At 41.7% G+C, this 12,994-nt stretch overlaps 1 protein-coding gene across 1 annotated transcript in view; it reads left to right on the top strand.

Annotated features, from left to right (window-relative positions):
* Window positions 1-396: 396 nt before the first annotated feature.
* The window catches only part of PPIL2 (peptidylprolyl isomerase like 2), a 79,343-nt gene continuing 66,745 nt past the window's right edge, over window positions 397-12,994 (top strand). The window contains exons 1-5 of the mRNA XM_076352730.1: window positions 397-450; window positions 584-633; window positions 1,212-1,257; window positions 2,184-2,246; window positions 2,408-2,459. Coding sequence (XP_076208845.1) covers window positions 419-450; window positions 584-633; window positions 1,212-1,257; window positions 2,184-2,246; window positions 2,408-2,459 — 243 coding nt within the window. The 5' untranslated portion in view covers window positions 397-418. The remainder of the gene's footprint in view (window positions 451-583; window positions 634-1,211; window positions 1,258-2,183; window positions 2,247-2,407; window positions 2,460-12,994) is intronic.

The raw sequence follows: 12,994 nt of genomic DNA, 5'->3' as shown, positions 1-12,994 counted from the left end.
CAAAACGCCCTCGGGGCTTCCCCGGCGTCCCTGCCCTGGCGCCGGTGAGGGAGGACCCAACCGGAGCTACAGCAAAAACGGAAATAAAATTAGATTTAGCTAGGCGCCAAGCACTAGGGAACAGACTCGCCTTCAGACAGTCGAAAGGCCACACGTGTTTTATGCGTGTGCTTTATCCTGCTGGCGGGCCAGCGCCTGGGCATCCATCGGCGCCTTCCCCTCAGCGCTCCCGCGCTTCCCGCCCCCTTCAGGCCGGCCCGGCCCCGGAACGCCGCCCACCACCCGTGTTTCCGCGGCGCGGCATTTCGCCGCCGCACCCGCACCGGAAGGGCGCCGCAGCCGCAGCCGTCCGGGTGCAGGCGGCTCGGCGGGACCCACGGAGCCGCGTCCCCGAGGGCCCCCGGCCTGAGCCGCCGCCATGGGGAAGAGGCAGCACCAGAAGGACAAGATGTGAGCGGGCGCGAGGGCGGACCCGGCGGGGCGGGGGGTGCCTCGGGGCCTCCGGGGGTGCGCGGACACGCGGGGTGTGGGGAGGGCGTGGGTGTCCTGCGGCTGCCTGTGAGTGACTCCGCTGTCTCGGCAGGTACATCACGTGCGCGGAGTACACGCAGTTCTACGGGGGCAAGAAAGCAGGTAAAGGGGTGAAGGGTCCGTCCCCGTCGTCCCCCCCCCGCCATTGACTTCAGTGGGGTCATTTAATGCGGGGTGGCTGATGAAGTGACCTCCTTGAGCAGAGCATCCTCTGGCTGCAGCAGAGGTGTCTGAGCTTCTCCCGAACCGCCCTCTGAACCCCTGGGCTCTGCAATTGGGGGGCCTAAAATCAGCGGAGCCGGTCAGCGTGAAAATGGCAGAAATTCGAGGTTTAACGCCCAGATGAGCTGTCCCTGCCTTCAACAAGTTCTGTGCCCACTGCTAGGGCAGAGCTTGAAGGTGATTACAGTGTTAATCGCCAACTTTAAACTCAGTGCTGTCGGTTTGTCAGAGCCCTGTTTTGATTTTTTTCTGATTGTGTAATTTCAGTTGAGGAGTGTACTTGTGCTCTGCAGGAGAAGTCCCATTTTAGTTACAGTTTTGCAAGGTTTAGTGTATTTATCCTTGTCATCAGTAACTTGCCACCACATATATAGCAAAATGTAACTTTCAAATGTTTCTTTGTTACCTAGAATACTATGTATTTATTAAAATTCTGTTGTGTTTTTTTCCATAAACAGACCTTCCACGAACTAATTTTAGACGTTTATCATTTGATCACTGCAGGTAAGACAACAAATTTACATTATCATATATTAAATGATCTATTTATCAGGCTGTTGACACTGAAGCCATGTTCTTCGGAGGTAGTTACTTTCATTGACTTGTGCCTGCTATGATAGTAATGCAACAAGAAAAAGTTCAATAAGAACTGAAACAATATCTATACTTTCCATGATTAGTGTCTGCAGAGATTGGAGCTGATGGCTAAAAGGATATACAAGTGATAAAATAATTCAGAACGATTATCGTGTACATCCCAGTCTTTCAAATCTGCGTAATCAGGGCTTGAATCTACTTTTCCCTGCTCAGAATATGCTTGGTCAATCACTCATCTTTCTGAGGCAGTGGTTAGGTAGATTGAAGGAATATTTATGCTAATTTTTTGTGTTTAGAGTTTACTGCTTGAAGTGCTGGAGTGAAAGAGGGGAGTTAGTAGAGGTGGGTTAGAAATCCTCTTGTAAATGGAATAGTTCAAGAAGTTAGCATCCATATCTATGAACTACTGCTGCTTGGCTAAAAGCTGGCTGGATTATGGAAGCATCACTAGCAGGGGATGCTGAAGGTGATTGCCAGTTACTCCCTAGCCCGTTTCAGTGCAAAGGCAGTGAGTGTTTCTGCTTGAACCATCTTTTGTGCTGGTGGGGCCCAACATGGCAATGGAAGCGGGCTGGGGGGTATTACAGCATCCCGTGGCTCTATGGCTGTGAGTGCTGGCAGCTACACATTACTGAACTGCACCAGTTCCTTTCATGGATTTTGTTGTTAACCTAATTTATGTAGAATCGGGTAGTGGGTATTGGCAGCCACTCAGTATTTTCACTGGTATAGGCCTTGATTTAATGTGCAAGTGAATCAGCAAAATGTTATTTGCTTCTGTCATCGTGATTTCCAGTTGATTTTGCTAAAAAGAATGTGTACTTTTTTTCTAGTTTGTCTCTGCAGCCATTTGAATACCCAGTTTGCACACCAGATGGGACAGTCTTTGACATACTGTAAGTTACTGTCTGTACTTAATTTTATTTTTGTGTTGTTGAACTGGTTACAGCTGTGTAATCATCATTTGGTCTTAGCAAGTTGGCAAAAATAATCATGCTCATCAATAGAGGTTTCTGATGGTGTTTGTCACTTACTACTTTATTCCTTCTCTTTTCAGGAGCATTGTTCCTTGGATAAAGAAATACGGAACCAATCCAATCACAGGAGAAGTAAGTAATGATGGGTGCATTCACACGATGTCTTTGCTTTCCTTATGCTCAGTTTCCTATTCAATGTGTGGGAGAAACAAAAATGCCTTAATGAAAGCAAAAGAAGTTGAATGGGAATGCTATTTTGAAGTATGATATTTGTGAGATCACGTTTGCTGAAATTAATTTAGAGATTTACTAGGGATCTCTTTTTAACTGGAAAAAAAAAAGGGGAGCTTCTGGATTTGAGACCTGATATCCCCTTGCTGTCATCCTGCTAATGATCTTTGTAGTAGAAAATAATCAGCCCCGGACTGTGTGTGCAGAAGAAAGGGGAGAGCTCCCCTCCCCCCCCCCCCCCCCCCCCCATTGGATTGGATTGTAAATAGTATGGCAGAGAAAATGCGCAGTTCATTTCTATAAACTCCCAGGGTATCTTGCCTTTCTTACAGGTGTGGCATAATTAAAATCTGTATAGATGGAAATACGAGCTCTTTTGTTACTGCTAGTGATGCCCAGAAAGCCTGACTGGTCATTGACGGAAAAGGCTCTGTACTGCTTGCCTCGTATAAGCAGAATTCTAGTCCATACAGGGCAAGGGGCTGGCAAGCTCACCTCGCCATCTGTGATTAAACTTGCAGTGATGTTTCCTAACCAAAAGGATATTTGGCTTTGTGCAGATTGGAGAGATTAATAGATGATATTATGAATGGTAAGCTTAAGCTGCAAAATCTTTTGAGTTATCTTGACAATATATTTCAGAAAACTTCTGACCTGCCTCTGTCATGATAGTTCATTGTGAGACTGGGATTTCACACTACGATCAGCCCTTAGTGGTTTTTCTCCCCCCTTTTTCTGCATAAATGATTATTATGAAGGGAGCACTTTCTGTAGTAGCGTGAAGTTGTAAAGCACCAGATAAATACGAAGAACTGAAGATATTTCCTTGTTGGAATTTTTTTTTTTTCTGGTGTGTTAAAAGAGAGTGCATTGTTTGTGAGGGCACAGAGGAAAATTTTAAACAGAAATTGTTGCTTGAGTTACTGAAACTTGTCTTTTCCTTCAGTAAGTGCAGTTACTTTCCCGAGCATTAGGTGGCAGCCATTGCACAGGATTGTTGGTTGATTTGCAGATGGCTTTGTGGTATGAGATTACCATTGAAACATCTTGTGTTTGATTAAAGATTTTCCCAGCAGTCAGATACGAGGAGAAGCTAAATACAAATGCAGCATTCCAAACTCTAAACATGAACAGGCTGTCTGAGACTCAATATCTTCAGTTATAGCAAACTGCAAGTGTGTTTATGCGATGGAGAGAAGATTGAAGGTCTTTCTTCACACATGAAGAGGCCAATGTATTGTGGAGAAGGAATTGAATTACAGCTATTTAATTTGTTTTTGCCAGCCTCTCACCACCTTGCTGCTCTGTGCATTGGTTGGGAGTTTTGGGGTGTTGCCAGATGAATTTTTTCCACTCAGAGCAGCTCCATGACACCTGTTCTTATTTCAGACTGTGAACCGTGATGTGGTTTAAAATTACTTTGGGTGAATGCTAAGCAAGACGTGTAATGTGTCTAGTGGTCTTCTGTAATACAGAGAAAGGGAGATTGTGCAGAATATACTTGGTGAACCATAAATGCTCAAATGAAGTTGGACTTTGAGATCTGTTAGTTTACCCAGACTTGTGCTTCTGTAGTTGATCTGCAGCGCACCTCCAGCTCTCCTCAACATGCATCCCCTTTTCCTCTGTATCACTCTGTTTGGGAAGCCCTTTCTTCTTCCCTTTTCTTCAGTGGTGGACTTGTGCTGTACTGCTGTGTCCTCCACAGGACAAAGGTGTTCCAGACCACTTGGAACAAAAAAGAGATGCTTGCTCTCCAGAACAGCACACAGCCCTGCTGAATCCAGCCCTGTGGAGCTATAAGTTGGAGGGAGTGTAGTAATTTAGCCTTTGTTTCCCAGAGGGCCAGCTCTGGTTTTCAGAAGGGGAGGATGGCATCAGGCAGGAAGGGCATGGGGGTGCTGGGACAAGGCAGGGTAGGTGGCAGAGGAAGTCAATGAGTTGAGCTTGGACATCTCTAGACTGTACTGCCCTCTATTTAATCTATCATTGTGTGTGCACCTTCTGTAACTTGTACAGCTTGCTCATTGTGGAAACCAGAAAATATTTTCTGTAATGAGTTGGTGACTTACAGAAACTTAAGACTCCAGGTTTGTTTAAGAAGGAATTGAGCCAGATTTGCTGCAATGCCATGTTTTGTATAGTGACTTATGAAGTTACTTTGCACAGATCCATGATTCGTTATTGGTGATGAGGCTCTGGAGAATTTTTCCATTTTTTTGTCCTGAAGTTAAAAATAATAATGAAATCCTTTGTGGCTTGTACTTCTGTTGTTACAGTTTGCTAGAGGCCTTTTAGAGAAGTCAATAGGCTACTTGGAAATGGCATTGTTAATGGTGCACTCTTGATACTCACTAATTCTGTCTAACTCTCTTATTTCTGAAGTGGACCCCTCAGTGGAGAACTGGAGAGCCTTGCAATCATTAGTATATTTATCTTCACAGTGCTCCCAGGGGGTAGGACTGTGCTAGTCTTTTATTAATTGGATGTTTGTGAACTGATCTACAAGTGACTTCTCTGATTCTTCTGAGTCCTAAACTATTGGACCAGCCTTCCTTTTTAAAGAAATTTTGCAATGCCAAGATCACAGTTATTCTTTGATATGTTTAAAATATTTTAATTTTTTTTTCTTTCCTTCCTTATGGTTTACAGTTTATTTTTCTTGCTTTTCTGAACATTCTCCTGACATGCAGTATGGACACCAATATCCATTTGGAGAAACAAATCACTATTGACCTTTGTCTAGAGTTTCCCATGAGCTATTCCAGAAAGTAACTTTAGATTTATCTTTTTCCCCCTTTTTAATAATGTATTGGGGTAAAAAATACTTATGTTACTACACCAATAATTTTGGAAGAAACAGTGCATCTCTTGCAGCTGAACTATAGCCTGTCAGATGGCATTGGCTCACTTAGGTTTTTTTTGTCAGCTTTGTCAGGACACTGCACCATCTTATGTTTATACTAAAATTGCGTAAAATAAAGAGGAAAGTCATAGTTAGCTCATTCCTTTTTACTGAGAACAGCACTTTGGCTTCTTGGGCTTGCAGATAGTTGCAAGCTTGCCAGAACGTTTCATGTAGCGGCGATATGACAGCAGTGACCAGCATGCCCACACAAGTCAGCCAGCTGGGCTCAGGAGTACCTGTTTCCAAGAAGTGAGATTGGTCAGAGCTTGTCTGGTTTGTTGGAATCTCAAATATGAACAGATGATAGATCAGCATGCCTTCTGACAGGAATTTCAAGGAAATTGTTGCATGGATATGTTGTATGTGGGCTGAGCTATTTTTCTCCTTTGCATTGTAATGTTTCTGATATAAATAACTATTTTTCTGCTCTGGTTCAGTGACATTCTAACTGCGTGTGGGCAGACCAAATAATTGTGGTTGTAATTCAGCCCCATTCAAGGCTCTGTAACCTTGGGCAAATACCTCTCTTCCCCTGTATCAGAAATAGCTAAGGTCTTTGCCTCTTGTCCCCCCTTTTCTGTGGGAATTTAGTTATTTTGGACAGTTGAAAGTCAGTTAATCTCTGGTGTTTGCTTCTAAGGCTTTGTTCCAAAGACAATTTTGTGACTGTTTTAAGTGCATCTGCTTTTAAACTCTCATAGAGGGTTCACCTATGTGTATTCTTTCTGCACTGCTCAGAGCAAACTAAAATCCATGTGTCTGCTGATCCTGCATAACCCAGAGAGGCAATCCTCACGTTAAGGGCCACGCCCAGCTGTGTGGTTGCTGCATGTGTATGTCCTGAAGGGCAAACAGGATTCAGTCGAGTTAATTTAGTTTGGGCTTAACATATGCCTAAGAGTCAGGTTAAGAGACCTGAAGATGCTGTGTGGTGGATGTATGAGACTAGGAGTCGCATTTCTGGTCCAAATGAGGCAGAGCACAATTTGTGTTGTGCCCTGTCTCATGCAAGGTTAGGATCCAGACCTCCAGGCCAGAGAGAGCTTTTTCTTAAGTGTCACAAGGTTTTAGCTTCTTACTAGGTTAAATGGGAAAATTTTTATAAATTCTGAGGATTTTTTTTAGGGTTGGGAAAGCCTTTTGCTTGGGCTGCCAACCATAAAAAGGAGTCTGGGGCATATAAAGAGGTAGTAGAAGGCAGAGCCACTGACATGGAAAATGAGGACTAACTTTGGAGTAGGAAGGCTGAAAATCTGACTTTTCCCAGTAGGACATCTGCCTTCTTAAAAGAGAGAGCTGTACCCAAAGTTTTGCTCTGTGTACAAGATAAATACTTGCTATTGTTCTCCCACATTCTTAATCCTGTATTTACCAAATAAAAATGATTTGGGGTGAGATTTTGACTAATATGGTCAAATAATTGCAGCAGTACAGGTGCCTGCCTCATGCAGTAAGCCTGTCTGATCCACGCTTTGAAAGCACCTAGAGACACACATCTTGTACCTGCAATGCCCTGCAGCAATGACAGAGCCTGTAGCAGACACCTCCTCACTCCAGCACTGCTCAGGTAGGAATGTAAGCAGTACCCTTTTTTTTAATAATTTGTTTGAAATAAGGTTGGTAGGGTGATGCTTGCCTGACTAATTACAGGCACTTTCAAAACCAATAACTTCTTACCCTCAAAAGAAAAAATTGCAACCAAGTCTGTTATTTCAAAACTTTGGAAAGTCATTCTCAAATACGTTCCTTAAATATGTTTATTAGCTAATTCCTCTCCCAAATGCTGGTGGCTATTGTTACTTCATTTTATTGTGAAAGCATGGTTTCATTTCAAGTTGATCAACTAGATTTCAGTCAGTCTCACAGAAATCGGTTGCGGGTCTTGTGGTGAGAGGAGCTTGCTGACAAGGTTAATGGAGAGGATATGGAGAAAATTACTTTTTTACTGCTGAACTTATTAATCCCACTTTAAAAATGAACGAACAACCTTACAGCACTTTTTTTTATGCACTAAAAAAGTCTTTGGCTGTCTAAATAAGGGAAATCCTGCCTGAAAAGGATGCAGAAATTAGAGCAAAGGTGAAACTTCCTTAAACATAAAAGTGTTTTTACCATGTATGTATTTTGAAAGCACAGATACAGAAATAGAAAGCACTGATAATTGTTTCTTCACCCGAGAAGTGAACATAATGAGAAAGAGGGCTTAGGTATTTTTTTTGTCTTTTGCAATATTCTGAATAAAGCAACTGCAGCCTGTCAGGAGTATGAGAAATATCAAGTACTGTAGGAACAGGTGTTAAAGTACAGGTTAAATTCCAGCCAAAGCTTTATAGTTCACTACAAATTGCTCTCCACCTCTATCAGATAATCAGCTCAGAGCCTGTGTGTTTCAGGAATGGATTCCTGTAAGTGGATTGCATGAGCTTCACATGTTGCTGAGTCAGAGGTGTCGAGATCAAGATCACAAACAAAACTCATCCAGCAATGAGTTGAGTGGAACGGGTCTCTGGCCTGAACGGGGGAGAGGACAAGTTCAAGTTTCATGTGACCCGTATTGGCTAAATCAACAGTGACTATGGCTTTTAATTATGTTATTCCAGGTATGTTTGTAGATAATGAGCAGCAAATAACGGATGTCATCAGACAAGGATCTGTGGTTTGAAGGTGACCTCTTTCATGCCAGCCTAGCAGTAGCTGCCATTGGAATACATTGTCAGGAAAATGTAATAGCTGTAGATAATGTTCAGTGTGATGCACTTTCAGAGCACTTGTCTAGACCTTTCTGCAACATGCCGGTAATACTATCTTACAATTTTGATGGTCTTCTAAAGATGGCACACTGCAGCAGGAGTTAGATTTTCCTTGTGACTTTTCTTTTTTTTTCCTCTTGAAAAGTTTTCTTCATTCTTACTGTTTCTAACAGATTGTGCTTACTCTGAGCATTTTCATTCTTTGTCTAGATAAAAAATATCTAGAGGAAACTGCTGTGCAGCCCTCCACAGGCAGGCTATCTCCACGTCAGTCTTCCATATCTAGAGTGCTGGGACTGTCTGATTAAGAGGAAAATAATTTGACCAATTGAGATAGTTTTTATTATGTAGAAAAATTCAGAAGTGAGACATATCCCCCTTTAATTGTTTTGTTTTGTTTTTCCCTCAACATCAGAGCACAGCACCTGAAATCCAAGTAGTCTGCTACGTTTTCTCCTTGGGGCTTTGGAAATGAGTCATCATTTAGGTGGATCAGTAACTTCAGGTCTCATTTGACTGTAGCGTAAGTGATGTATAAAATGAGAATTTTAATTCTCCTCTAGAGAATGCTTTTCACATACGCGTCAGAAGAAGTCGGCACATCTTCAGCTTTGAAATTCAAAGTACATTTCTTAATTTGTCTGATTCAACTCAAGTGAAGTCTTCAGATATTGCCTAGGTATAAATGTCAGTTGCTGCTTTTTTTCCCTTTTGTTAAACTTATTTTTTCCTGTACATTTGAAGTGAAGGAGGGAGGTTCTTTTCTTGTTTATTTGTAAGAAAAGTTTTAGCGGGGGATGGGAATACAGTTTTGTTCTGGGTGAGTAATAACTTACTATGGAGCAGAGAACAAAGCTTACAGAAATAAAACCAAGGGAAGCTTTGTTGTTGAAAAATTATTCAGACAAATCCAGCTTAGTTAGTTTTCATGTGTTGCAGAAAGAAGGGTGAAATGATCAGGAACAGAAAACTGGAAGACTCTCTGAGGTCTTCGGCTCTCTCACAATCTGCTTTGCAAACTGTGTGCTCTGTCTTGAACTGGTGTTTCCTTTCTTCCTGCTGTGACTGCCGAGAGGTTCTTCTGATCGTTTTTCATCTGATAGATATCTTCTGTAAATTTTGGGTTTGACCAGCTTAGTCTCGTTTGTATTTGTGCCAAATCTGTTCTTCTATCTGTTAGTGTTTACAGCTGTGTATTTGGTACAGAGAAATTTAATGCTTTCTTGACATTTTCTTGTTGAGACTTGTATTTTCCTGTCAGATGTTCTTCTTGCCTTTAAGTTCTCTATACCCTAAATGGTCACAGTTGTCCTACTCTGCATCTGTTTAATTTTAATTTATCTTCTTTGAACAGACTTAATCATACACAGTAAATGCTGGGTGAACGCCTGGTACAGTGGTGGAAATATTTTCTAATGTCTTCCTGAAATACTTTGATAATACTTAGATATATTACACATGATAGTGTAAGACAGAAAACAGCTTCAGTGTATGTGTTGAGACATGAAGGGTGCTGTCAGAATATGATCGTTTGTTGCATTTTCTCTTGATAGCTTGGGTCATCTCAGAAGCAGGTACTTATTTACAAATAAGAGTTAGCCAGGATGATCAGTGGTTCTTCCTTTTCTCTCTTTGTTTGTTTGTTTGTTTGTTTGTTTCCAGTTGAATGTTGCTGCCTGTATTTCTGTGGCCTGTAGCAGTCTTTCAGGCACGGATGGTTACAGCCATCATCATTAAGCATCTCTCTCCAGGTGCATTTTTGTCTGGGGACAGCAGACACAAGCTGCTGCTCAAATGCCTAGAATCCACTTTGAATGAGATGAACTCTTCAATATGCAGCAACTGAACCATGTCATCTTACCTCATTTGCTTCAGAAATTATTAGCTTTTAGTCAACAGTCTAAATGAGTTAATGTTTGACTAGTGACCATAAATTTTCAAGGCCCCTGGATAGAAACATGAGAACATGATTCCTGCCTGGAGGAACGACCAGAAAGTCGTGTGTCATAACTGGAAATGGTCATAAAACACGGGAGGGGGGGGAGGTCAAGGCGATGAAGGTCCTGGTGAGGCTGATGACCTGGAAGATGACTCCTTTTCTGTTGGGCTTTCTGAAACTTTCCCACTCTCTTTTGTTACTGACGAACATGTGGATAGTTGTATCTGTGTGTTTTACAGTAGTGCACCCAGCACCACTAAGAGTTAGCCTTTATCTGTCCTAAAAGGGGAATTTATTTTTCAATTCCCTGTATCTTTGGGAAACTGAGGGCAAGATGATGAGATTTGCCAAGACTTACTGTTCAAGTGCTTTATTAAAAGGAGATGTTTAAAACCCTCCAGTGTCATGAGTCACTGACCAAGCTGCTGTGACTTCTTCACACCTTGCTGATGGGGATTGTGCTGGTGATGGGCAGTGTTTTATCCAGTAAGCCAGCTCTGGACACAGGCAGATAAATGTGTCTAGCATTATTCCTAATGCATTATTTCCCTTACAGCAAAAAAGTATTTACATCTAGGTTTTACAGACCAAACAGATGGTCTCTTTTTTTCCTTTTCCATGTTTTGGTGGAAGTGTGCACATCGGATCGAGTTTTGTGATTGTGACACTTGAAAAACTAGCAGCTGTGAAATGCTCTAGCCTTAAATGAAATGTAGCATGAGGTTTCCCACAGATCCTTACTTGCCTGTTCTTCACTAAAATTGGAGACTAGCTTTTTGATGCTTCTGCAAAGCGTTTTTTTCCATGAACCATGTTGTATTTGGCTGTGGGTCTCTGGATTGATAGACTTCTGACTGCATTAAGACTGGAGGTTTAATCTTGCACATGAAACTACACATCTTTTTCTCATAGTAATTTCTGTTAATGTGCTCTTTGATAGAGCAACATTATTGCTAGTATCTGTGAGCCATGTGTGTTATCAAGCATATCTTTATGATTCTCTGGACAAGGCTTTGGTGACCATATAGTGTCAGTTTAATTAAAATTTAAATATGGAAATACAGTGGTCTGGAAGCGGGTAATGAAGGATCTTTTGTGTCCATTTTCATACCAGTTCAGTAGTAGGTGAAAGCTGCAGTTAAACAGCAGCTTCATCCAAGAATGTAAATTGAGGGTATCTTTTTAGCATTTGGTAGACAGTTGTCCACATGATAAATATCTAGTGTTTTTGCTGTTGAACTGAACATAGAAACGATACCTTGAATCATGAGACTATTCTGGCTTCTTGGCTGCTGACCCCAAATTTTTCATGAAATATTTAACTATGTGAAGATGACTTATCTTGTTAAAACAGAGCTGGTGTTTCCAATCACATTCCCATAATGTGTAGACTTGCTGAGGACTTCCAATGCCTTTTATCATCATTAAATCCATTTACAAGATCTGAAATAAGTAACATTATACATGGAGTTACTCCAATACTACTCATTCACTTGATATCCCCATATTTCTTGAAAGTTTTATAGCAGGGAAAATTGTAAGAGAGCTTTTTAAAATATGGAGTTGTATGCAAAAAATAACAGGTCTCATCTTTAAAGGAACCAAAGAATTGAATACAAAATTCATTTGCTGTTGTTAAGCTAAATTTGGTACTTGGTAGGCAACATTGTGTTTTAGTATTAGTATTTGGTTTGGCTTTCTCTTCTATTTGAAGTAACTGTGTTGCTTGTTTTGGTGGGATGAGAACCTCCCAAATGGCCACGTCAGCCCTGGATGATGTTGTCAACCAGTTCAGACATGACACATTAATTTTTCCCCACGATAGCTTCACTGGATTATCGTGTATTCCTGTCAGAGGCCATTCAGAAGGGTGTCCGATCCCCAAGTGTTGGAACATTTTAACGCTAAATCAGTTACTGTTGATAGAGTGGGAAAGTCTGTATTTACTAAATACAACTCCTGCCGCACGTCACTAACTCTACCCGTGTGAGAGAATGTGTAGAGAATCAAATGAGCCCGTTTTGATTGCTTTTCAGGTTGGTGCGTATCCAACAGGGTCAGAGCCTCATTAACAAGAAGAATGTGCAGCCTCAGACCGAAGGGATTCAGAGAGTGTAACTAATTGATGCGCAGGGATTGTAGTTTATATCTTCATGAGACACACAGCGATGACAGAGAATGATTTAACTCAAAACAGTCAGTGTGCTTCATCCATGAGCTGCCACAGTGCCCCACTAACCTACGCATTGTAACAACCTCTGCTTTGGGTATCAATAAAGGATGCGGCCCTTTGGGATCCCACAGGAACAAGTGCTATCAGCTGACAGATGACAGCGCACGGGGCAGTGGGGCTTCTCGCTGCTGCAAGAAAGTAGGTCATGGCCAAAAGTAGCCTTGGCTGCCTTTGTGGAAGTGTGCATGCGAGAGAGGAGTCAGCTGAGAAAAAAAGCTTGCAGGGTTTTTGGGTTTGTCTTTTTAGCCCTTCCTTGCTGTGGAGCAGCTGGCACTACATGCCGTGAAATGCGTCTGCTTTCCAGTATTCTTGCATAAAATATTTTTAGAAGTGAATATGCAGCCCTTATTTCTGCTTAGGGGAAGTGGTGCATGCTTGTGGCCTTTCATTTTCATTAAGAATTTAGAATTTTAATTAGATCAAGTGTTTTTAATAAACATTATTTTTTCCTTGCTTTCTTCACTGGAGATTGGCTGAAACTGGATGGTAGGTGTGTGTCGGGGAAACTCAGGTTGGAAATAGTTTTGAACTTGAGCTGTCTGCACAATATTTGAGCTCTCTTATGCTTCATCAGTAATAGAAATACATGAAAACAAGTACTTTAAC

The sequence above is a fragment of the Aptenodytes patagonicus genome, chromosome 15 (assembly GCF_965638725.1).
Source record: "Aptenodytes patagonicus chromosome 15, bAptPat1.pri.cur, whole genome shotgun sequence".
Classification (NCBI taxonomy): domain Eukaryota; kingdom Metazoa; phylum Chordata; class Aves; order Sphenisciformes; family Spheniscidae; genus Aptenodytes; species Aptenodytes patagonicus.
Note: the sequence above shows the minus strand (reverse complement) of the source record. Positions and strands in the feature narration are given on the sequence as shown.